At 34.1% G+C, this 27,195-nt stretch overlaps 1 protein-coding gene across 2 annotated transcripts; it reads right to left on the bottom strand.

Moving 5' to 3' along the window:
• Positions 1–727: 727 nt before the first annotated feature.
• On the bottom strand, positions 728–26,387 carry LOC114181867 (protein furry homolog). Of its 2 annotated transcripts, none has more exons than XM_028068478.1 (17): positions 26,059–26,387; positions 25,852–25,970; positions 24,690–24,735; positions 24,480–24,552; positions 24,326–24,383; positions 21,154–21,249; positions 20,203–20,320; positions 19,860–20,126; positions 19,671–19,772; positions 14,442–14,799; positions 14,216–14,329; positions 12,581–13,209; positions 12,232–12,428; positions 8,352–8,559; positions 7,086–7,205; positions 6,028–6,798; positions 728–3,983 (listed from the first exon to the last, which is right to left on the bottom strand). In XM_028068478.1, the coding sequence occupies exons 1-17, from the start codon at positions 26,152–26,154 to the stop codon at positions 933–935; spliced, it is 6,423 nt and encodes a 2,140-aa protein (XP_027924279.1). In that variant the 5' UTR covers positions 26,155–26,387; the 3' UTR covers positions 728–932. The 2 variants fall into 2 exon arrangements, with proteins under 2 accessions (XP_027924279.1, XP_027924280.1); XM_028068479.1 differs by having other exon boundaries at positions 14,472–14,799.
• Between the last annotated feature and the right edge of the window lie 808 nt (positions 26,388–27,195).

Raw genomic sequence — 27,195 nt, 5'->3', positions numbered from 1 at the left:
TTTTTCTTTAATAAATATTTTGTAGCGGTTATTACTTTTTGTGACTCTATTTCCTGGACTTAATCTACCCAAAAATAAACTTCATATTTTGAGCTTATGTTCGTGAGCTTCCATTTGTCTGTTAATATGGTTTTAGTGTGTTTTTTCTTCCTTTCCATGTGGTTCCAAACACGGTGTTGGAGGTTTTGAATGTTTTTATACATCTAACGTGAATGTTTTTAAACATGCAAGTAAGTCAAACCAAACACATCACGTCATTGCTAACACAAGACAAACAAACAAGCTACAAGAACACTATAAGAACCAGCTTTAATAGAAAAATTATCGAAATGTCACATTTTATGTTTCAAGAACTAAATTAGTTTAAAGCAAAATACATATTACAACCTAAAACTTAGGATCACTGGGGATTTCACATTGAATTAAATGTGAGTATATAAAAACCATCAAATGTTAAACATTTCTTAAATTTAATTTAATTAACTCCTTAAAAATAGTTGAGGAAAACTAATCAATGACGTTGTTCCAAATGGCTTATACGATCCAGTGTGAATGTTTAATAACTACTGTGCAGCAACTTATCAAATTATATCTAGTTTTTTTTTTTTTTTTTTAGTTGCAGAGTCAAATAGAAACATACTTCTCTTTCCCAATCATGTGCACTTCGCTGAGTTTATGCGCCTCATAACTATAGAGAGAATAAATAAATAAATGAAGAAAAATCGTATAGGGCAAGAAAGAACAGCTGAAACATTGAAGTGTTACCATCGAAGTTAAATTATGCATGCTATTTGACAACAAAATGATTTGTCTACAACTACACAGAATGTTACAAAACTCTCAGCCCAGCCTATGTAGTATGTACAACGTCTATCTGTAGCAATCCCTACTTCATCTTTGGACAGAATATATACAGAAAATGAATTATACAATCACGGGTTACCAATATTGGGCACAAAAGGGACTAGCTTTTTCTGGTCTTTCCTCTTTCCTAACGCACTTCTGTCCAATACCCGACCAAGAATCAGACGAGTATTCTGCAGGGCTACCTCTCTTGGTGTCATCCCAGACTCAGTTGAACCAAATTGTCCATGTGTGAAAGCCGAGCTGAATCCTGATCCCAGGCCATAATGTAGAGGGCCACTTCGGGCCTTGAATGAGGTTTGTGGAGCAAGCAACTTCTCTTCAGTTCCGCCAAATCCGTTCTCAAATGAACCTTGTTCATATGCATGAGTACTAGTCAATGAGCTGCAACTTTGTAGAAGGGCTTCTAACACACTTAGTGCCTCCCAACACAAAGTGCTTTCCACCAATTGGGACACAATTGCATAGATATGTGGACTCTGGGTAGCGTCCATTGGTGTGTGCTGGAGGAGAGCTTTGAGCATAAGTAGAATGACACGTTGATACTCAACTGGTCCTTTTTCCAGTAGCCTTAGCAAGTGTCCAAAGGCCAAAGTTGAATGTTTTGGAAACCATTCATTACATAGAAGTGGTGAAACACACGCCAGAAAATTATCAATACTCTTAATCTCTCCTCGAGAGTAAATCATAAATACAGTAGCTAATTCATCCAAAGATTTTGCTCGACACCAGATTGCTATATTGACAGCAACAGAGCATGCCTTTTGATATTGATGTTGGAGTGGTGAAACTGGGCCTATCACTACGTCTTTACTAAGTTGAAGACAAAGCCAAGGTAGTAATCCTATGATGTGCATCAGGAGCCTTGTCTCGGCATCACCAAATATAGAATCGCATGAATGAACTGTTGTACGAGAGAGAACATCAATAGCAACACTGTGGCTGACACTCGACATAAGTCCTTTAAGTACAAGGGGCTGAACCCCTTCAAAAGTTGGCAAACTCCCCTCTTGTAGAGGTTCGTAACCACTTTTAGATTCTGTGCGCTGAAATTCTCCTAAATCACTAGAATCAAGTTCATCTCTGGGCATACTTGAAAGGAGTACATTTTCTGTTGTCCGATCACGGAAAGATAAACGGTCAATCACATGAGAGAACAGTTCAAGAACCTGGCGGTAGACATGGACAAAATCTGTGTGCATCATAGCAACACAACCCCAAAACAGCTGGGGGTAGAGTATCACCTTCTCTGGCTCCATATTCTCCACCATTACTTGCAATGTCATCAAAATTTCCATAACAAATCCCAAAACTTGAGGTACTGGATTTCCCAGACATCTATGGAGGCAGCGAAGAAGGGAGACACAGGCATCACTTGTTACACTTGGTCGTAGTGCACGGTAGATCTGATGTGACCGACAGGCAAGGTGTCTTGATGTACACTCCATAGCCCATCTAAGAGCTTCTTCTCCCCAAGTTTCCCGAAGATCTCCTTGGAAGAAGATAGCATCCACCATGCTCTGAACCAGGGCAGAAAGAAGTGCTGCACTTGGAAGCTCAGTTCTGACAACTGTTGGATCTTCATTCTCCCACATCATGCTTCCTCGCTTAGATTGTACATACTTAATTAAGCTCACAACTTGCTGTTTGTTCTCCCTATCATTATTTTCCACCTCATACTGCTCTAAGTGGCGTCCTGCTAGGGAATATAACAGATTAACAAGTAAATGCTGGCAATGCTCTAGTACAATGTCTTCTGAGCTATCCATTGAAACAAAGATAACGTGAAAGAGTAGAGGCAAGTATTGGCGGAAATCTTCATCATTTTCATATGCGATTTCAGCAAGAAGAATCAGTGCTATATCTGCATGCGTAAGTGAGTGCTGCTGATGACCCTGTAAGGCTGATTGAAGTTCTTTTGCATTCACAGCATGCATAGCACTCCCACCATGAAGTCCATCTTCACCTGAGTTTGGAGTGTCAACAAGATAATCTCCACTGTCTCGTGAAACATGGCGGCTCCGTAAACTCCCTGTTGAGCTTCTAACACCCATCAAAGGTCCTGACATATTAACCAAGGCTGGAAGGAGCTGTCCAGATCGCCCAGTGCTTACTGGAACAACATTTAACTCTGGAGGCATTGGACTTAATGGACCTGATACACTCCGGCCTGTCATACCTGCTGTTCTCCAGCTCAAGCTCCCACTAACATTTCTTAGTGGACCATCAAGAGAACCTCTCACAAGCAATGGTGACATGTGTGGTTGGTTATCCATAACTGATGTCATTTGGGCCACAGCAGGACCTTGAGAGAATTCTAGCACAAAATTTGCACTGGTATCACCCTTACTTGCAACTGGCTCGATGCTATCCTCTAGTAGTCGTTGAGACAATTGGAAAACTAGGTGATCTATAGTGCGCTGAGGGCATATTCGTGCTAAATATAGGCTTACCCGTTTTGCAACACTGAAGTATGTGGCAAATGCGCCACTTATTTCAGTTGATGCATTTGAATCACAATCTTCAATGCCTTTTGTTATCAAGAAATCTAAAACAGGGCTGATATTCCTATTTTTGCTGGCAATTGTGCTCCAAAGTTTCTCAATTTCATCGGGAAATTGGTCTCCATGCCGCCATGTTACATAGTAGAGACTTTTTAGTAACCTTTCACTCCAGCCTTCCTTGAGTTTCCAGAAATTAAGGTTCTCAATCCACGGAGCCATGCATGTTAAGACCTGATGTTGTGCAATTATATCAACAGCGTCTAACTGCCTCTGCATAATCTCCTCACAAAGAAGTTGGCTTAATTCAGGATGATCTTTGGCAAGCTTACAAGAAAGCTTGTACTGGAATTGTTGATAGGAATCTGGAAGATTACCAACAACGGCAGCTCGATAACTTCCTGAACCCTCAATGCCATCCTCAGCCCATTCACGAACAGAAAGCGTCTCCAGCATCTGAAGTGCATCGTCACGAATTTGTCTTGATGGGTCTACCACCTTGTAAAGGATCAGACTCAATAATCTTTGTATTTCACAGTTTGGTATCTCTTGACGCATGTAGACCTCGGCCAGTACACTGAAGTATCCATCAGCTACAGAAGAATTAGAGTAGTAGCACTGCAGGGATCAATTAAGTTGTATAAGCTATAATACCAGTGTGACAAAACAAACAAGCATGACCCCAAAAGCAGGAAATTGAATAGATAAAATTAATAGATATCCAAAGATCAGAAGGGCAAAGCTTAAGGAAATTATATCAGGAAAAATCTAACAAAAAAACTGCATACACAAAATGATATTTCCTCCCCCATTCATATGGAGACCACATAAAAATAGGGCATCCACCAGGCCAATGAAGACCAAACGAGGTGGCATGATTTAGTTTGGTGATAAATGTGGCATCACAATTTATAATGGTGAGAGCTAATCGACTACCCTTGTTGAGGATCAAGTTGATTATGCACAGACTTTTAAAAAATAAATTAATAATTGCTATTTAAAATCTAGTGTTCTCCTTCCCATATGGCCATAGGGCCAGTTTGTGATAGTTTTAGTTGTAAGTTTCAATTTCTTTAAAACTACCACTAGTTTTTAGTTTAGGGTGATTTTTAGTTTTAAATATTAAGTTTTATCTTCTATTTTATAGTTCCAAAATAATTAGTTTACAAAACTACCTATCCTGTTAAAATTAGTTAGAATGGTGGCAACAACATTAGCAGTGTCATGGTGACAACAATGGCAAGAGTGGTAGTAGTGTTGGTGGAGGCAGTAACAATGTTTGTGGTAGGTAGCAATAACCATCATGGTCCTCCCAGTGCAAGAGGAAAAAGTATCAATGTTGGTGATAAATGGTGGTAGTGATGATGGTGCAGTGGTAGTGGTGATGACAGTGTTGGCAGGGACGATAACAACAACAATTAGAAGGGTCACTTTCTAGAGTTGAGAATGTATTTTTTAAAACTAAACCAAATTCACAAATCCTTTATTCTTGATGTTGAAAATCATTATGGAACTGTTGCAAAATTGAGTTAAAAATCATTTCAGCTCAATTTTTATGGAACTGTTTAATTTAATATATATATATATATTGGACAACTGAAAACTCAACCATCCCAAATAAGGCCTTAGGTCTGTTCTTCATGTGCTTTATTTCTTAAAATAGTCATCAAGTCTTGGCTTATCATTGAAGTATGCCTAGGTGGCACAGGTCATCACTTCACATACCAGAGATATGGAGGGCTGAAATCATCATGAATGCATAATATATATATATATATATATATATATGCTAATAAAGGGATAGTCTCTAATACCACATTACATTTCTACATTAATTAAAAAAAATACTTCCTGCGCATTTCTTTTCTCTAACAGCCTATCACTAAGAGAAATGCAAAATTTTGCCTATCTTGGGCACATTTTACTTTCCCACTCAAATTTCAATGTATAGAAACTGCCTTTGTACACCAATTGGCAACTTGTTTTCAACATTTCATCAAAGGTTAGTTTTAGGTTATGGAAGTGCTTGCCAAGCATGTCTATAGAAATGGATTCATTGATTGAGGAAGCATAAGTATATTCTATCTCTAATAGTTGAAAAGGAACAGTGGTTTATTAATTTGTCATGAAAAATACATGATTCAATCTTTCTAGGAGAATCACTGTCCTTGAAACAGGAAATAAGGAAACTATGAGAAATAAAGGATTACCTTACAAAGTCACTTTCGATATCTGAAAATATTCCAGCAATATTTTCTATTTACATCACTAATACATATCTTCTAAATATTATCTTCACCCTATCACTATTTGTATATGATTAGACTTCATTGCTAATTCTTCAGTTGGGGAACAATATTTCCAAGGATGTAATGCACAATATAGCATTGAAATATTACCTGATTCAATCTTTCTAGGAGAATCACTGTCCTTGAAACAGGAAATAAGGAAACTATGAGAAATAAAGGATTACCTTACAAAGTCACTTTCGATATCTGAAAATATTCCAGCAATATTTTCTATTTACATCACTAATACATATCTTCTAAATATTATCTTCACCCTATCACTATTTGTATATGATTAGACTTCATTGCTAATTCTTCAGTTGGGGAACAATATTTCCAAGGATGTAATGCACAATATAGCATTGAAATATTACCTGATCAATACAGGAAGGAAACAAGTCCAAATTTGTAAGCAAAAGATTCTTCAAAGCCAATTTTGCTAATGAAACACGGTGATGGCCACCCTTGTTCCTGTCACGCCCAGCAGCTCCTCGACCACCTTCCCCCTGGAACTTGGTATATGATGGAGTTCTAGGATCAGCTGGTGAGAAACCAAATGGAGCCCTTGGTGTAGGCTCCAAAAACAAACCATTAATCCAAGATATCACACGGCCACTCATTTTCCTTGCATTGTCATCAAAACACGGACCGTATAAGAGTGATGCTATTGCATTCATGGATGCCCACTGGATTGCCTCAACCTGTTCATTCAATTCTTTGTCAAATGATATTTTATCCACTGAATCTTTTGATCTTGCATGTTGAGAAGACTTGTAACGATCAACTTCACGTCTATAATCACTCACACCATCTAGACTCCATGTACTGCATGTATCATCAGACCAAGAGAGAAGAAGATCAAAGAGTCGCTTTCTAGTTCTAACATCAAATTTCTCAGATCTCGAATCAACAAATTCAGGGGCTAATGATCTTAGAACACAAGCAAGTGCATAACGGAATGGTTGCATGTCTTGAAAACTTTCAGGAGTCGTTGAGATTAGTCTGGTTGTCTCATCAATGAATTTAAGATAATGCAGGCGGAACACTGGCTTCCGTGCTAGCATGCCAGGCCATATATTTTCTGCAACAGTACGATAAATATTTGCAATGTGGACACGAAGCTCTTCCCGACGAGCCTTTTGACTCTGAATAAAACATACATATATATTGTGAGTGCCCAACTCTAATTCAATCATCCAGTAGAAAAAACAGCTAATACAATAGTGTGACAAAAGCTTTGATAATTTCAGGACGTAAATATGAATTATTGTCTATAATATTGTTCAAATATGCTGGAAAGGTTTTAAGAATTCATTATTTAATTTCTGTAACTATCATATTGTACTTATCACTCATAATTTATGTAACTACCTACTTCAAGTCATCAATGGCTGATAAAAATAAAACAAATTTCACAGATTCAAATCTATACCTTCCACTTTGGTTTTCCTTCTGTCTCAGAAGAAACCTCATCAATAAAAGATGAAAGTTCACTGAACATAATTTCACATGCTTCCAAGTGTGAGCGGCCAAGAGCCATGGTGGCTGCATGCTATATCAGAAACCTTATCAGCAATAAACAAAGACAGCAAAAGTGATGGCCAAAATATTTTGCAGCAGAAATTTAAATGTCCTTATAAATGAAATTGCTATTATTAACAGTCAATAATCTTCCTTATACCTCTTCCACATAGCAATGGACTCAACTCGCAAATGTAAAGAGACTTTTTGTGAAACCTCAAAAATTGTATTCAACAGGAACCAATGCAAGAAATGGAATCAAAATTCTGACATTAATATTATCCACTATGTAGAACGCAGTTATCTGTATTATGATATTATCCCAAATCAACCACTGGGCCAATGAGACCACCATAAAAAATACAACATTACGCACCAACCAAAAATCAAATGAGAACATGAATCCTATTTCCATTTCCATTTAGGATATAATGGGACTAAATATAAACAGTTTTTTGTTGGAAAAGCACAAAGGTCAACATAATTATCAACCAGACATAATATGAAATCCTTCATTTGTCAACACTTAACAGATTAAGCTTTTGAGATTGTTGGTTCATAACACTTAATTTCTTAGGAGAAAGTACAAAACTAAAGCATAAACTTCCTTTACAAAGATAGAGAATAGTTTATCAGTGTTAATCATGATGTGGACCTGGTAAATTAGATCAGACTATAGACAGTTACCACTCTAAATACATCTCCAAACCCTCCTACATCTAAGAAGAAATACAAATGAAAACAGTGAGATCACAAAATAGGTTAAATGAATAAGTGGTAATTGATATTTAAAAGTAAAATGTTTTTAAACCTGTCACCAAGAAATTGTATTTATAATTAAAATAAACAAAGATTATGATAGAGTAGCCTTTTAGCCTGCATAACTTACATCCGACTTTATCTTGAATTTCTTCATTTAAATTACAGACTTCATTGGCTTTTCTTAACATTCAATCACTTGAGGAACTAAAAATAGTCTTTCACACGAAAAATATTAGAATATGGTAAAAACGACAAAGAACAAAAAGTATTCTCAGATTTTTTTTTAATGATTTTGGTTTAGAAAACATGGAAATATATACAAACAATACATCAAGTACGCATGCAACTGTTCATCCTTTGACATAGACTGCTTGAGAAGATAGACTAATTGACAAGTTAAGGGAGTCGCTCTTACAACATGAGCATCAGATCCGGATTTTAGTGAAGGGAAAATTAGATAGTAAAGATCTTTGGTAGACTCTCGAGCAACTGGCGGACATGAACAGACAAACATGGTATACATAAGCCACTGGTCCAGTTTATTATCAATATCCTGCGACTGATGAGCTTTTCCACCCAATTCAGCAGGTGTGATATGAGTAAGACGTTGCATGACCTCTTTCCTGCCCAAATTTGAGTGATATTACCAAGTTTTAGATAGAAATTTAAAACAGACTGAATGAAGAGGGGTTGGGGGGAGCAAAGCACGTGAGTAAAAATATTTTTTCCTCTTCAAAATGATAATGATAAATCACTCAATGAAACTTTTTGTGAAAGATATGATTTGATCTTAGAATTAGGATACTCTCCATTACTAGGTTTCCCTAATTATAATGATTATAAGTAAAGGATTTATATGTTTAACACACAATTCAAAACAATAGAAAAACTCTTTGTGGTATTATAGCCCTCCTTTCTTAGAAGAGCAGACACCACCAGATGGTCTCCCGGCAACCACAACCATCCACAAATCTAACCCTAACTCCACCACCACCGCCTCTCTTTGGTGTGCCCATCTCAGGTCACCACAGGACACTGTTTTTCGGTAAACCACTTTTAGGTATTTTTTGGCACTATTTCACACTGTATAACTTGATGGCTTCTTCTGATTTGGCCCGCGCACAATCTGTCATGACTTCACCAACATACCATTGATCCCATGTGAAAACGTTACTGATTAAATTACTAAGACCTTGCACTGTTGTTAGCATGGCAGGTCGAGTACTAAAAGTCCCAAAATAAATATAATGAATATTTTAAGATTATATAAAGCAATGCCTTTTCCAACTAGATGTTATAATCAAGTGACAACATCTTGTTTCATGAAAACGCAAAAGCTATGTTAGTGTCCATGCCTTGTTTAACCTTATTCTAAATGTGTACTTTATGTCTTTGCTTCCCTTTGAGGCCACAATGTTTTCATTCAACATCAACTTGACATCTGTTACAAATTGTATTCTTGGTATCATGCTTCATTCTCTGCTGTCTTCTGAGCCCACTGTCATGCTTCATTAACTGTCTAAATTTCTATGTATGTCATAGAATTTAAGATTTCTTACCATTTTCCATCAATTAGTAATGGGGGTGTAGATATTTTTCTTTCTTGCAAGACTCTTTGGAAAATATGTTTACTTCTTAAAATGTGAGTTTAGGCTTAATTCAACACCATAGAACTAGTTTATAAAGTAAGGATTGTGTCCAGTTCAAATATTCTTTTCAGGCTCTTTCTCTAACCAAGATGGAAATAAGAGGTTTTCTTATATGCCTTTGCATACCCAACACTATTAGGTCTACTACATGGATAATATGGTGGGTGACCCTTTTGAATAAATCTAATATTAACTGTTTAAATGCAATTTCTTGAACAAGGGGATGAGGATGATCATATACCATATTAAGAAAGTGAAATTCAATGCTCATTCAACCCTACAAATCTGACTAGATAAGGTAAGATTTACACTCACCTATATATTATAATTTGATCATATCTTTAGCCGGTGTAAGATCCCCAACACACCCCATTTGTGTTAAGGACTCAACATCTCGAGCTTGACTCGGATAGGCTTTGAATGCCTTTGATACCAAGTTAAACTCTAGGGAAGAGAAAAGCGCTAAGATGGAGTGTTTTTTCTGAGCCAGCCTGGGTGCTTTTATTTATATTGAGAAAAAAAAAAATCAATACAATATGTAGAGGAGATTTCCTATATATAGAGGAGATTTCCTAATAGCAAGGATATGATACATGAATAAATAACAAAAATTTCCTAATAATACATATATAATCTAGATATTCATAATTATATAGGATCAACTCCCTATTTCAATATTCTCCAAATTATATAGGAACAGCTCCTTATTTCTATGATTACAATAGTTTACTAGTACAATTTTAGAATTTCCTATTACTAAATATATCATTACTTTGAAGGCTAGTAAATTTAATTACAATTTATCTACGATGTAATATTTAATTATAATTATGATTTATCTAAGATTTTCTTATCGTGCAGTGTTTTGCCCGATTTTTTTCTTTACAGAAATAAGAACTTCAAAATTAAGTTAAGTCTATTAGGTAATTTTGTTGTTTTTTGGTTAAAATTTATTTTAAAGTTGGAATTTCAAGCAGAAAAAAAATAAAAAATTAACTTTTCAAATAACTCTTTAAAATGTTTTCTTCATTGAGAAACAAACTATTTTTAGGATAAACCCAAAATATGTTAACCCAAATACTACCTAAACTGTTGGCAGGTGCCTGATAACTGATATTTCCTATATTTTTGTGTATATGAAACCTGAGCAAAAGAGGACTCTAGCCTTGTTTATCATTAGAATAACTTGCCAACATAAGCACTTTTGGTCACCCATTCTACACTCTAGAGATTCGTGGAAATCCAAAGTTCCCTTCCCTTGTTAGGTCATATCTTTTATTGAAGTGGGTGATAGAAGTTATTAACTACAATAACATCTTGCCTGTTCACAAGCCACAACCAGATGTGTGGTTTGTGGTCCAGGTTCAGAATTGGTTCGTCATGCCTTCCTACAATGTTCGGCTACTGCCTACATACATAATAGGGCAGTAGTTTTGTTACAATGGGAGAGGCTAAATTTTCACGGCAATGAACATCTACGCTACTATATGGGCATTTAGTTGGGACATAATGCTCATACTCGAGAATAATACAAAGAATTTACAACGAATCTTAGAGAGTGAATTTCTCTATGTTAACAACTTTATATACACCAGATACAATATATGAGGGAGAAGAGAAGAGAATCTGAAACAATATATTTAGGAACTAGGTGCAACACAATGCACACATATAAATTGTATTTAAGACTATTTATTCTAACACTTCCCATCTAGATGGAGCATACAAATTGTGTGCCAAACTTGGAACAAATATATTCAATATGAGGTTCTCTCATGGATTTTATTAGTACATCTACAACTGGATCACTTGATCTGGCAAACTCGGTGCAAATTTCCTTGGACAACAATTTCTTTCAAATTATATGACCATAAATTTCAATATATTTATTCCTCTCATGAAACACTAGACTGGAAACAATGTGGAGAACAAATTGGTTATCACAAAAATTTTATTCTTGGAAGAATTGTTTTACCCATAAAAGCTCACAGGTGAGCGATGTCATTGCTCTATACTCAACTTCAGCATATGACCAAACAACTACGTTTTATTTTTTAATTTTCCAAGAGATAACATTTCCTCCTAGCAAAACACAATATCCTATGATAAAGCGTCTATCCATAAGAGAACCAACCCAATCAACGTCACAATATCCAAAGATTTGGGCATTCCCTTTATCTTCATAAAGTAATTCTACTCTTGGAGCCATTTTAAGGTATCTCAAAATATGAATGATACCATTCCAATGATCAATACAAAGATTTTGCACGAATTGACTCAACACCAATTGCAAAAGACAAATATCGTCTAGTAATACAAACACTTCATCTTCCAAATTCCTTCTACTTTCTTGTATTTCAGTATTGTTCACATCTTTTATTGTAAAGAAAAATATAGGTTGTTGTTCACTTATGTTAATTTATTAGGTCCTTACCCTAGGCAAAGAGATTTGATAAGTGATAAAGTAGTAATGTAGGATCTGTCAAAGGGTGGATAAATTTAATGTGTTCTTGACTTCTTAACCAAAAGACCAGTCTCCTGGTTTCTATCTGGATCTCTATGTGCATTATTTTCCACTAAATATATTTAGCTCCACAGAGTTTGTACTTCAGTGAATACAGAAAAAGGTAAAAGATAGAAACTTACTTTGCTTCCTGAACAGAGCTAGGACAAAGTTCAGCAGCATATTTCACTAGCTCACTAAGACACCGAGCCCACCTGTTCTTGTCAGGGCTCTCAAATATTATAGATTGAAGTGTCACTTCAGGAGGAATGGCATCAGGTTCTCGTTTTAAATCGAATGGTCTCCCGGAGTCCCAATAGCAGTTCTGAACAATCTCATCCTGCAATGCCAAGGAATTTAAATCTTTAAGGGGACCAAGAATATGACAAGATACAACTCAAAAAATGCATAAAATATGAGTGCAGCTGATAACAACACAAGATATCATTCTAACAAAAGTGAGCTATAAAAATAATATAGGCAAAAGTGTACCCCATGTTCTTCCAGAACATCAATAATAAATATTGGTTCAGCTTCATATTTTAACATGACATTTGATTGCTCATGTATCCTCAAGTCCCGAATATCATTCCTCAATGCACGAACACAACGCAATAACTCTAATGCTGTATGCCTAATTTGACTATCAACAGAACTAAGGAATATGAGGCCAACTGCATCAATTTCGGATGCACGAAACTCAATTGCTTCGCCTGATTGTTGAATGGAAGACTTTCTCAATCTTTCAGTTTCATGCCCTAAAGATGTTCCATCTGCATCAAGTAGTATCCTATCATCTATTAGACAAGATCTCCAAAAGCGCATGAGTTCCAATAGGCGTCCTAACGATGTTTGAATGAGAAGAGGAAATTCATCAGGAAGTTTTAATATAAAATTGGCCATTCCCTTCATTACTGCAAAACGACGATGTGGTAGGTATTTCACAATTCGGTTGAGTACTTGCACTGCTTCTTCTCGAACACCGGGGTCAATACTTATGCCATGTTGTGGTATTATTTCAGTAATTTTATCAGTTCGCCCAACTTCTTCTATTAGATCTGGGATGCACTTCAGCACAGATCGGAATAGATACCCTTGAGACTTTTCCTTGGTTACAGCATCTACAACAGAATTCTTCTGGTGTCATCATGATGGCAAGCAGAAATTCAATACTAAACTAGTTAAAAAAATACACATTTCAACTTTAAAAAAGGAAAAAAACTACAAATACAGAAACCCCCATTCTATACAAATAAATAGTTTTTATAGTTTCAATCCTATCATATTTTGGAATACCAGTGAGCATAGAAATATACTGAAAGGCGGACCAATCTGAAAATACTTTCTCTTCACACATCAGGGTGTCATGCAGAATTTCAATAGTTAACAAAATACAACATCTAAATTTGAAAAAAAAAGTAATTACAAAAGGAACACCCATCCTAAGGAAATGAGTAGTATTTTCCAGTTTGCATAATTTCAATCCTATTATATTTTGTAATACCTATAGGCATGAACGTACTGAAAGGCAGAACAGTCTGAAAATATCTTTATTTCACATATAATTTACTCAGACTTTGTGGAAAGACTAAATGACTTCAATTCCTCAAATCTAAACAATATGTATTCTTCAATTTTTGCTTGTACTTTATCAAGTCCAGCAGTGTTCCAAAAGTACTTGCAAAGTTAACTTACGTTGATAAAAATCAATACCATGCAAGAAAAAGAAGAAAAGTGAGAGAAAAATATTGTACAAGAATTCAAAGAATTTGTGCATATTGAGAAAATGTACAAAAATTCTTAAAAGCATGATAACTATGTAATTGTTATTGTGTGAATCCATACTAAAATAACATGTATAAAATATTGTCAAAACAAAAAATTATAAATTATTATCATCATAAAAGTATTAGTATTTTATAAATTAGACACTTCATTAATAAGTATTAGTAAAGTATCCTAAAATATCAAATACTTTTCAGATACGTATATATGACACAAATTGAAATATCGGTGCGTCATCGACAAATATGTTTTCCGCAAAATAGAGGTTTGATTCAGCGTTCACACTGTAATTCTTATACTTAAACACCTTCAATGCAGCTAGCATATAATAGAAGTAATTACCTATTGTGGTACGTGATGATGTCAAAAGTGCTTGACTATAAGTTTTATGGCATGACCTTAATATAGACTCAATTGCAGCTTTCACTTTTGGAATATAGTGGCCAATATCAGGACCTGCTCATTCAACAAAACTGTCAATGTTTTACTAAAGAAAATAAATCTCTGAAAATGTACTTCAATTAAACATAACAATGTACAATTATTCTAGGCATGTGATTGATTATACCTTTAAATATATCCAAACCAAAATGCTTACTTGAAGGTGACATGACAATGGCAAGCAATGCACGAAGACCAATAACCTTTGCTTCACTGGGACTGTCTTGCTTGAGTAATTCTAGTATCATATGGTTCATGGTAAAATCAAGGTTATGTTCAGCTATAGTTACACAGAATTCAACCAGTTTATCATGTTGAACATCCTGAGTAAGCAATCCTTTTCTTAGAACTGCTAAAAGTTGTGAAGTTACACTGTCTAAGTTGTCCCATATCCGATTTGGGGCCTGGTTTGCCGCATGGACACTCAAGTAAAATCTTAAAACACGATGAAGACAATCTAAAGCCATGAATCGGTGATTCTTATCCTGCATGACCAACAACAGAATGGATTCTTTATATAGTTAAAACAAATAGAAAAAACCTAAAGGGCAGAAATAATGAAGTAACTATGCGCTCTTGTTAGCCCTTTATACATATTAGGAGTTAAAGAGTAGCAAAAAACTATCTGTGTTTTCACAAGGGAAAGAGAAGGATATTTTACCCACCCTTCTCTGACTTGCCTATTCCTTGGAATAAATGCATTTCAGGACATCCTAAACGAGGATTATGTCGGACAGATTAGGAAAATTTACAATACATGTGCAAAGTAATAAAAGTATTAATATGAATTATATAATTTTGGTAAATGAAAAGCCTTGATTTTAGAGGTTATCCATTGGTATCTCACATGGCTTGTCTATTTTAATATTTAACTGTAGTTGTATACTTCAGTAGATGGTCAATGAATTAATGAATGAGATGATTTTCCATCAGGGATTTCTCTCTTCTTTTCTCACTCCACAGATTCTCAAATGCACTTAGCTGCCCCACTTTTCAGTATTGTTATGCTTGTCCTGTAACTACAGCATGTAGAGTTACTTTAAAGAGATTTAGGGGGAAGAAAACAGAAACTTTGATTATTATTTCTTAGTGTTAAACAAGTACAAGAGCTTACTTTATATAGAACTCCATCATCCTAGAAATAATAATCACAGCATAATATCCATACAATATCTTAATATCAATTACTAAACTGTAATACTATCTTGCTGTAACTCAAAAGGGTTGATTCTTATAATGAATAAGGATCAATGATTTAGGTATGATAAATACAGCATCTAATAATATCTTCTCGTAACTCAAGTTAATTCCTATACATAAGGATCAACGATTCAAATATGATAAATACAAACATGTACCATTAATATGGTCACCTAATTATAGTACTTAATCACGTCACTACAAGCAAACATTATATTCAGGATTTCAAGATTCAGACAGCTAAGTAGTAAATCACATATAGCAGCATGGAGCTGTCAACCCCAAAAACAATATAGCAAGATGACCTCCGTTACGAAGTCTAAATACAATATATACATTATTTATTCATAGAAAGTTAACTTTATACTTAATTCAACCTAACAAAATTGGCTTGTGTGGTAAGATTTTGTTCCCACTTATATACTGTAATTTTTTCTTATCTCTAGTTGATATGAGATCTCCAACACTCCCCCTCAAGCCGAACAATGAATATCTTGAGTGAGACTAGATATTTGTGGGTGGTTGATAGTTGGTGGCACAAAATAATAAGCCCAATCTTTTCAATCGTTGATTGGGCATATGATGTAGATGACAAAAGAGCACTTCAGGGGCATATCTATTTTTTGGTTCTAACTTGATTTCTTGTTGGTCGAAAAGAAAGCAAACCTTAGTTGCACCACCAATGACTAGAGGAAGTGGCTATGGCTGCTTCTGATGTTCCATGGGTATAGTCTCTTCTTCATGAGCTTCAAACTAGCATTCCCAGACCAGTCATCTATAACAACCTGTGAAGCTCCAATGTGGCTCAGAAGCCGTGCTTCCCCGCTTCCAACACGTACGAACACAGACACTCAACAAGAGCGTGAACAACACTGTGTCGGACACGCCTCTTTGGGTAGACACAACCCTGTTATTGGACACAGTGGAGGAGATACGGCTCAATTGTGGGACACAGAACTGATTCGATGGTGAACTGGTCAAAGCTTTGCAACTTTTGCGGGGAAAAGAGTTGCAGAGTTGCAAAAGAAAGAAAGAAGAAGAAACAAGAAATAAAGGAAGAAGATTATGGAAAAGTTATTAATTGAATAATTTAATGTTTTATTAAATTTTGATTTTTTTTTAGTTTTATATTTTTTTTTCATATGCATTATTACTTTCTATTTGAATTTAATTTTTTTTTCAATTTAAACACAATTTATTACATAATTATATCACTACTATTATATTATGTATTTTTTTAATTTGAGAACACTTTTATATTTTATTTTATTTTCTTAAAATTACAGAATATAAAGTTACAAATTTATAACTTAAATATTTTTCTAAAATAATAAATTAAAGTGTTATTAAATACAAAAATTACAAAAACAAAAAAATTAAAAATTTTATTTAAAAAATTTAATATTAAAATATTTATTACAATATAAAATTAAAAATATAACATAGCATTACATAGTTTAATAATTTAATATTATTTTTAAAATATATAATATATTATAATTAATTTTTATTTTGTGATGTGTTTTACTTTTTAATTTAAATCAATTATTTTAATTTATTTATTTATTTAATTTGTATATATTAAGTAAATTTTATATTTAATTTATTTTTATTATATAAAATTAAAATAAATATATATAATTTAAGTAAACTAAGATTAATTTTTTATATTTAATTTATTATAAACATTTTTTTTAGATTGTTAAATATAATAATTAAGACATCTTAAAGGATATATCGCCGCGCATATTTTTTAAGTTTAGCCGTATCTCCAATGCCATGTCTGTGTCATATCGTATCAGTGTATTTTTTAAGTTTGTCTGGACTTCATAGGTAACAACCAAAGGACCATTGCTTTGAGTCACAGTCCTGTCTGGCACTACATAGCAAAACATATGGAGCTGCTGGACATTTTATTTGCAGGTGAAAAATATCTCGACAAGTCTCTAGTTGTCTCCTATGTGCTTGTTGAAGCTCAAGTTGCTAATATTTTAGCCAAGCCGCTTGTCATAACTCAATTCACTCATCTCAAAGTCAAACTCAAGGTTTTGAGTTCTTCGCAATCCTTAGTTTCTGGTGAAGTAATAGGGTATTAGAGTTCTCCTTTGCTATGTAAGCTGATTGGCTCTCAGCCACATCAACATAATTAGTTATCTTTGTTAGAAAAAATAGTCTTAAATAGGATTTATTGTAAGGTGTTGTGTGTTTTTGTGCTGGACCTAGTTGTAAGATGTATCTTATCCAATTCTCTTTTTTTACCTTTCATACATTGTATCTTATGTATCCAAAGTTATTATAAATATGAAATCCTATGAGAGGGAAATACACACTTTCAAATTCATTCTAATTCCTTTGCATCTTTCTCAAGTATCTTTAACAGTTTATCTTTGTAAGCTGATTGGTTTTTGCCACATTGTGTAGGATGAGCTACTTGATGTGACACTTAAGCCTTGAGGCTCTCCTACCAAATGGACAAGTCTTTTGCATTGAACTCTCCTCTTGTGCATAAGTCCTAACAATTGGTACTTTCATTGAGAATTGGGCCACATAAAAGGCTACCTATAGGCTGAATTTAGGTGCAAACTGAATACTGATAGATGAGTAAAGTTATCAAAGTGAAAAGGGCTACCACTGGGTCTTGGTCCATAGAATGAAGTTGTTGTGGACACCAATCCTTAAAAGGAGTGGCAATGAAAGAGTCTTACATTGAGTAAGATGAGGAATTTGATGTGGTACTTAAGACTTGTCGTTCTCCCACATAATGAACTAGTCTTTTGGGTTGGACTCTCCGCTTGAGCTTGATAGAATAGGTAATCTTAACTAGACTTTGTTGAAAAGCTATTATGTACTTTGAATTGTACCTAGTCTCTAAATATGACCTTTCTTATTCTTTTCTCTTTCCAATCATCCATTGTATATTAACTACCAATGTCATTATAAATATGAGGACCTAAGAGGGGGGAATCAAGCTCTCTAATTCATTTTCTATTCTTTTGAATTCATCTCAAGTTGGCATCAAAACCTATCCTAGTAAGGTTTGTTGAGCCTATCATATCCCCTTTATCGAACCACCCACAAATATCTAATTCTACGCGCAAGATGTCAATGTCTTTGTGTGAGAGATAAGTTGGAAATCTCACATCGACTAGAAATAAGACCAATCTATAGTGTATAAATGTGGGCAAACCTCACCTTTCAAGTCAGTTATGTGAGGATAAGTTAGGCTTAAACTCGCTTCCCAATAATGCACAAGTCCTACCAGTCAACTCGGCATTAATTAGTTAGTTACTCATTAGTTAGTTACTCTTGTAACTTCTTCTATACTCTATAAATTGGTCTAGTTATTTATGAAATAATATACAAAAGCTTCACAAAAACTTTTCTAATTAGATTATAAATTTTTCACACTCGGCTATAAAAAAAGGATTGCTAATACAAATAAACAAAAATATGAGTTTTCTCTCACTTAAAATATGAATGTATGACCCATGCGCTACAATTAATTCATCAAAGGAAACTTTGTATGTTGATACACCACATTGAATAAAATAAAACCTTAATCTCAAAAACGTAAATTTAATATAAGTATCCCCATACAAACACACACTAAACAAAGTCTTGAAAAGTGAACTTTAAACTTAACTCAATCTTTTACAAAAATGGCTTGTAAAGTAAGTTTTGCACCCACTTATCTATTATAATTTGGTCATTTCCCTAATTGATGTGAATTCTCCAACACACCCCTTGCACCGAAAACTAGATATATGAAACATGTAACAAGATATTTGCGGGTATCTATAGTGATAAGATAGCATGTGATACAATAGGTCTAATAAAACTTGTTAGCATAGACTCTCATACCATCTTAGAAAGTGGAATTTAAATCTAACTTCTTACAAAACCGGTCTATATAGTGTGGTTCGTACCCTCTTATATACTATACTTTGGTCATATCTCTAGTAAATGTAGAGTCTCCACCACAAAAGAATGCAAACAAAACCAGTTTTAAAAAAATAAATAAATTCTGTCGCAAAAAGTTTAGCAATCATGAGTAATACTTAGCTGAAACATGAGCATCTTACCATGCATAGTATATTGTTCGTGTAGCCACAATTCAAATGTAATCAAACAATGTGCCAATTGAATTTAAACATACCTTAAGAAGTTTGTAGAGTTGATCCATGTGAGGACTTAAGTTGTTGTGAAATATTTGAGGATCACCAAGACATAAAAGAAGAGTTACCAATGGATACCCAACCTAGATGATAACACGAAATAAAAACTTAAGCAAAATTAACATTAAAAAACAAGGAAAAATACTGAAATTGATAAGAGAACAGTTTACCGCTATGTGTTTGCTTTGTTTATCCATCCAATGCATTAGCTGAACTCTTATACGTCCAACAGCTTCATACCATAATGTAAGTGCAGGCTCCACACCAGAAGGTGGCCATTGACTTTTCCCACCATCTGCAAGAGGTGCTAGGATGTTTGAAAGCATATTGCAAAGAGCATGATGAAGCTCACTTTTCCGTTTATGAGGAGCACGGTTTAAAGGATTTGCTTTTGCAACGAAGGATGCCGATGCATTTAATCCACCCTCGGTTTTAACCTGAGATGAAGCTTATATTTAAATAATACTAGTACCATATAATACCTTACATGAAATATTTAATTTTTACACATACCCCAAGCTTCAGGTAGCGCATCCCATTAATGATACTTAGTGTCTCACTTCTAGCAGCACTAGTATCAATTCGACGGGTGTTGAGTTCCATGAAAAAACGCTCAGTAACCGAACTAAACCTATAAAAACAAGAAAAGCAATACCGTGAAATAATAAATAAAAAAAATCGATGAGAAACAAAAGCAACACAATTATGGCTAACTGAACAATAGTAAAAAGGGATGAGGCAGAATCACCCAACAACATCATCCGTATCCCACTTGAACTGAACCAGAATCACCCACCAAATTTTAAAATTTAACACACAAACATAACCAAAGTTAATCATCTCAAATTTACAAAACTTTAATAGTTAGGGAGACAGAATTCCACCTGAAATGGAGAACTGAAGTGTAAAATTCATTTTTTTAAATTGGTAAATAACTAGATTCTAAAAATATCTCCATATACTTTTTGTTGTGGTACTGCAACAAACTCAACAAATGAAAGTCAGGAACAGATAGAACACTAGTTATCTCAATACAAAGTCACAAATAAAATATATTCTAACAAGCAAAGACAGCACCAGATACACGTCTAAAGAAAATTTAAGTGCTAGTGATTTGCTTTTTGTATAGAATCTATACATTGCCTTGTTTTATTCAAAACTAGTATTGAAGGCGTCAACTAAGAAATCAGAGAAAAATGATAAAGGCATAAGGCACCAACCAAGAATTAAATCATAAAACAATTGAATTTCTCCGATAGCACCCACAGTCTACATTTGTCAGGACTGAGAACAATACATACCCTTAAAAGGCACAAGACAGCATGAAACTTAAATTCCTAAAGAAAGAATTGTATATGTGACTGATATGAAGAAATACTCATTAAATGAGTCAACAACATAATTATCAAATAATTTTCAATCATACTGGATAATTTATATACAACCCTGATAAATCAGATATACCTGATACGGGACAGAGCACCTAAGAGTTGAGCAACTAAGTCCAGAAGAAGCCCCCTCAGATCAACCAGTGAGGGATATTCAACCTGGCTAACAACCCTGCAACAAGAGTTCACACCGAAGTTCATAGAAGAATAAGAGAATTAAAAGTTTATGGAAACCTAATTATTAATCTTTATGTTTTGCTACTAAGAAACCATATTCTAGTCTGTATAATAATAGATATAACAACACTTTCAAAATATTCTTATGTAATTTTGGGTATAAATGAGTAGTTATTCATGAAATATTTGGACTCAACTCGTCAATTACTCATTCAACTCATGTTTATAAAAGAACTCAAACTTGATAATGGGCTTGAATATTTAAATGAGTAGAGTTCAAGCTTTAAAAGCTCAATACGAAAGACCATTGAACAGTTCATACATACATACATACATATATATATATATATATATATATATATATATATATATGTATACACACACGCACACATATATACATATATTATATGCATATACACATTATATAAACAATATAATTTTTATGAAAACAGTTTTACATATATCATTCTGCTAATTTTTGTAAAAATACCTTTCATTAATTATTTTTCACTTAATGTTAAAATAAAAAGTAAAAATAATTAAGTTATAAATGAGCTGAAACGACAAGCTCGAACCTTTTTTGCAAGCCCAACTCAAGCTTTCATTTAAGCTCATTTAAATAGATGACTTAAGCTGGAATATCCAATTCTTTTCACAAGCCAGACTCAAGCTTCAAATGTTCAACTCGCTAAATTCATATGCACTTCTATCTATAATTCAGCTTAACTATATTAAAACACATCCAATGTTGAGCATTCCAAAAATCAAATAAAAAAGAAGAGTTGCCCGAGATTCTAAAATTATTAGACATAAGACACCACATGGACATTTCAGCTATGTTTACTTTATATTAGGATTCAGTTGCAAGGCATGGAACTTGAGTCCCACATAGGAAGTATAGGATTATAGTCCGGAGTTTATAAGGTCTTGGGCTCACCAACTACAATAGCTAGCTTCTGTGGTGTGCTTCTCTCAAGATTTTATCAATTGATATCATGGCCTTCTACCATTATACCATGTGCAAACACATGGTGATACCAACATTGCAATGTTCAATGCTCTACCAAAACATTTTTCCATTTTATGAGCATTCCAATTCAAAACCTACCCTTGTAGAAAAGAAGACCTATTGTTTTTTGGCTGATACAAGGATCGATGTAATTTAGGGTCATCATATACTTGCTTGTGCAATATTAAGTACTAGTCCAAGGGGCTTATCTTTTTATAGCGTCCCCTATACCAGAGAGTTACCACTTCCTTTGCTTTGAATTAATCATATCATTCATCAATAGAGGTCTAATGAACTTGACAAGCCTACAAGCAAAACCCCTTGTCCTTTGATAATGGGTTGGTGCAAAGTTGTTCTAGGGAATCTCTTTTTGTTCTTGCAATAATGACTACCAAACGCATTGTGGAACTTGTCAAGGTACAACTTTGAAAAGTGTATCCATGCCTCTACCTAGAACTTTGGGGAGATGAAGCCCTTTCAACTCTAGCTTCCACTTTCCTTTACATGCGAGTTCACATGGGTGCTCGGCTAAGGGCTGCAGTAGGATGTAAGGATCCAATGCAAGACATGGGACTTGCACACATTGACTCTCCAACAGCATGAATGGATAAACAAGTATAGGAATAGTGGAACAATGATATAATTATAAATAGTTGTGTAGTATTATTAAAAAAATGTCTTCCAACACTACATCAACCTCCAAAATAGATTCTCCCATCTTTTCTCGTCATATTGTTGGTATTGAGTCACTAGTTGCTCCTACATTATCGGCTGATCTAGCAACATTTGAAGAATTTATCTAATGGTGTCCGACATGTCAATCAGCTAGTAACACCACTTCAGTGGCACACATCGGTAATTAATGTGCTTGTCTGTCTCAATCTCGTTCTCTTGATCCCTATGTTATTGACTATGGTTTAATTGATCAAATATCTAGTAATAGTTGCTAATTTGTCTTTTATAATTGTTGTCAATGGTTCACAAACACAAGCTTGCAACATTGGTACTGCCATTGGTTTTAAATATTTTGTTACCATTATTGATGATTACTTTTAGATGTACTTGGATTTGGTTAATAAAGAATCAATCAGGAGTGTTTTCTGTATTTCAAACATTTTTAAATGAAATAAAAGCAGATTTGGCATATCCATACATGCTTTATGTAGTGACAATACTTGTGAATATTTGCCTAACCAATTTCAGCAATTCCTGTAATTCAATGGTATCTTTCATCAAACTTTAGTTATCATAGACTTTTCCCCATATAATATACTTGTTTGTTCCCGTTATTCCTATTTCTAAGTCTCCATGTGAAGCTTTATCTCACCTCGGGATGAGATGTATGCCCTTCAAAGTAGTGGTACTTGGACCTGGTTCCTCTCCTAATTGGGAAATCAATTGTTGGGTGTTGATAGTTGTATACTCTAAAAAGAGGACCTAAAGGTAACATTGATCGCTATAAAGCTCGCCTGGTTGCCAAAGGATACACACAAATCTGCAACCAAGATTATATTGACACTGTCAAAATGACATCTATTTAACTCTTCTTTTCCATTGCAACTATTCTCCACTGGACTTTGTTTCAGCTTGACATCAAAATGAATTTCTACATAAGTTTGATTGATCCTTGAGTGAATGTGCCATTGATATTAGGCTACAGTGTTTTAGAATGACTCCAACTATCTAAATGCTCAGATAACTTCCCAGAACCAATGGTTAACAATCTTTGGAGAGAAACAAAAGTTTATGTATCTGACTTTTCTTTCTTTTCACACTACTGAAGCATTCTACACAAACGTGAGCCCCAATGTAGAAAAAGTGTAACCTGTTAGGATTTAGATTGAAATAATCTTGAATACTGAAAATCTTAAGCAATTAAGAACCTAAGATAGACATTCACATTATGAACTGAAAAAAGTGGAAAAGTAATTCTTAGGAGAACCCTATATCTTATAATTCAGACATCAATTATTGCAAATGGTCCAATTGCTTTATTAAAAAGATATTTTCACTAACTATGAACATACTAAAGTTTTCCTATTACCATCAACAACAGAAATACCTGTCAGCATTTATTAACCAGTCAAAAACAAAATTTTCGAGCCCAGACCACAGTTTCTCTGTAACAACAAACAAACGACGGCAATAAGTAAAAAAATAATAATTAATGCCCATCATATGTTCAAGACAAAAGAAACACAATCACATATACAAACCAGTAAGTCCTTCTTGTGGACAACACTCCACAAAGCGTATGCATGCTGAGCAAAAAATGCACTCTACTGCAAGCTGAAATCAACAAAAAACACGCTATCATAAACCTCCAAACCAACTGACCACTGTTCGGAAAACAAAACCAAAGCAAATATGCCAAACTCTAAATTATAGAAGCATTCATTAACCTATCAAAATAATTGCACACAAACCTTTCTTTGGAATGTTGATGCATCATTGGCACCCTTGGGAGATTCACTACAAAAAGTAAAAATAGTAAACATTTCAGTGAGTCATTTAACAACAACAGGGTTGGAAATGTACAAGTATAAGCAAAGTTTCACATCATAAACCAGACTAAAAAACACTTTTGGTATCTTGTACATTTTTTTGTTTTAGTCTGGTCCCTTTCGTTTAAAGATTATCACTTTTGGTCTTTTAAAGCGCCTATGTCAGACCAAGATCCGCTCCATCAGTCCACACACACAAACACTTAGTTGGTGACACATGCCAAACTGAATGTAAAAGATGTTATGTCGAGTAAAATTGATAGCATCAGTGTAAGAGACTGTCGGAATGACCTGGACAGTCTCAGCGAGACACTTCAAAAGACCCAAAAAAGAAAAATCTTTTAAACCAAGTGAAATCAAAATGAAACCAAAAACTTAAGATGAAGAACCAAAACTTTATTTTAAACCAAACATTGTTAAACCGTTTATGCCTTGAAAGTGTGAAACTTGATATAAATCAAATTAGTTTCATGACACACCCTAACTTGGTGACAGATGGTAAAGTCTGAAAGTGCTTGCATTGCAGTTTGAAGCTTCTCAAATGGAGACACACACACTCTCCAATGCACAAACTAAGAGAAATAAGTTTCTCCATAAATATTTTTGGGTAAATTTTTCTGTGAACACTTCTAGGAGAAAGAAAAGAAAATATGAAATAAGTTTCTCCATAAAATTAGTCTAGGCATTTGTTAAAATTAGAGCTTCCACAAATTAGCTTACAAATTACACATGAGTTAAGTTCCCTTCTTATTTCATTTTCCTAGAAGGACTTATGGAGAAATTAATTCAAGCATACTCTTTGTCTTTTAACATAAATGTAGTTTACGCCGAACTTAACTTTTATCCAAACACAGCGTGACAGACGTCGACGCAAAACCCAATTGGTCACAGACACCTCAAAACCAAAGTGAAACTTTTTATACTTTAAGTTATCAAAGGGTGAGCAAGAGTGCATTTCAGCCTAAACCAAACTATACCAGCTATGTTAAAAAAAACATACCGAAAACAAAAATAAAAAAGGGCTGATTAATTAAGATTAAGTGAAAAACCAAAAGAAAATAGAGGAAGAGTTAATTAACCTAACCTCTCCCTCCACTTCAACAAAGCTTCCAACAGAGGAACAGGAGTGTGGCGCGCGACCATTGCGAGGGAATCGAGGACCTGCTCGTAGGCAGGATCAGATGGTCGCAGGTATTGCCCATCCTACGGTGAATCCCCATCATAGCCGTTAATTCAAACCCCGAAATTGGAAAGTTGGTTTCAGAGCGAAAAGAGGTGTTGATGCAAATACCTGTGCTTGAGCGGTTTCGATACGACGCCGTGCGAGAGGGAGGAAGCGCTGAAGCAGAGCGTCGACGATCAACTTGGCAGCACTCCCTGCCTTCATTTTCACCGATTAGAGGAAGAAAAGAACCATTCGATTTTCTTCTGATTCTGAATCACATACCAATTGGGATTGCGAACAGAAACAAAGAAGGACGATTGAAGAAAGAGCGAAATGAAAGGGTGAATTTGAGGGAAGGGTTTGAAGGTTCAAAAACGAGGATCTGAATTGTGAGAAGAGAGGGTAATGGTTTCTGTGACGTGACCATCGCTGTGAGCGTACGCCAAAACCAAATTATTATAATTGTTATCGGAAGACTTGATGAAGAGGTGATATTGTTTCGTTTTTTAAAAAATAAATAGTAAAATAAAATTGGAAAAATCATTTAACAAAAATAACTATTAAGCCTTGTTATTAATATCAATAAATAGTAATAATTAGAAATTTTAGTAAACAATTTTAATTTTGAACTGAATTCATGCTCTCAATCATTCATTTTAAAATAAATAAAAAACATTTATATCACAAACAATGATAAGCGTAGTTTATCCATTACTAACACTAGTAAACACACATTGTCGCGCATGTGTATTTGCATTTTTTAATTTTCAAGTAATTTAAGATCAATAACAAATATATAATTTTTAAAATAGTTGTTAAATATAAAATTAAAAAAATATGTAAAAAGAAAATTTAAATAATGATTTAAGACAAAAGAGATTTGTAGAAAAATGATTAAAAGTAAATTATTTATAAAAATTTTAAAATAATTAATAATTAATTTTTAAAATAACTAAGGGTAAAACGGGTATTATGAAATGTGGACACAAAAAAGAAATCCCATTTATTGCTTTATTGTTATAAAATAGATAGATAGATTATAAAATAATTAATAATTAATTTTTAAAATAACTAAGGGTAAAACAGGTATTATGAAATGTGGACACAAAAAGAGAAATCCCCTTTATTGTTATAGAATAGATAGAATAGATATAGATAAATAGATAGATAGATATAGATGATTCTTTGTTATCACATTATCAAATATTAAATTATAATTTTAGTCTTTTTAACTACAAAACAAATATTTTTTATTAGTGATTT

The sequence above is a fragment of the Vigna unguiculata genome, chromosome 4, assembly GCF_004118075.2.
Source record: "Vigna unguiculata cultivar IT97K-499-35 chromosome 4, ASM411807v1, whole genome shotgun sequence".
In the NCBI taxonomy this organism is placed as follows: Eukaryota; Viridiplantae; Streptophyta; class Magnoliopsida; order Fabales; family Fabaceae; genus Vigna; species Vigna unguiculata.
Note: the sequence above shows the minus strand (reverse complement) of the source record. Positions and strands in the feature narration are given on the sequence as shown.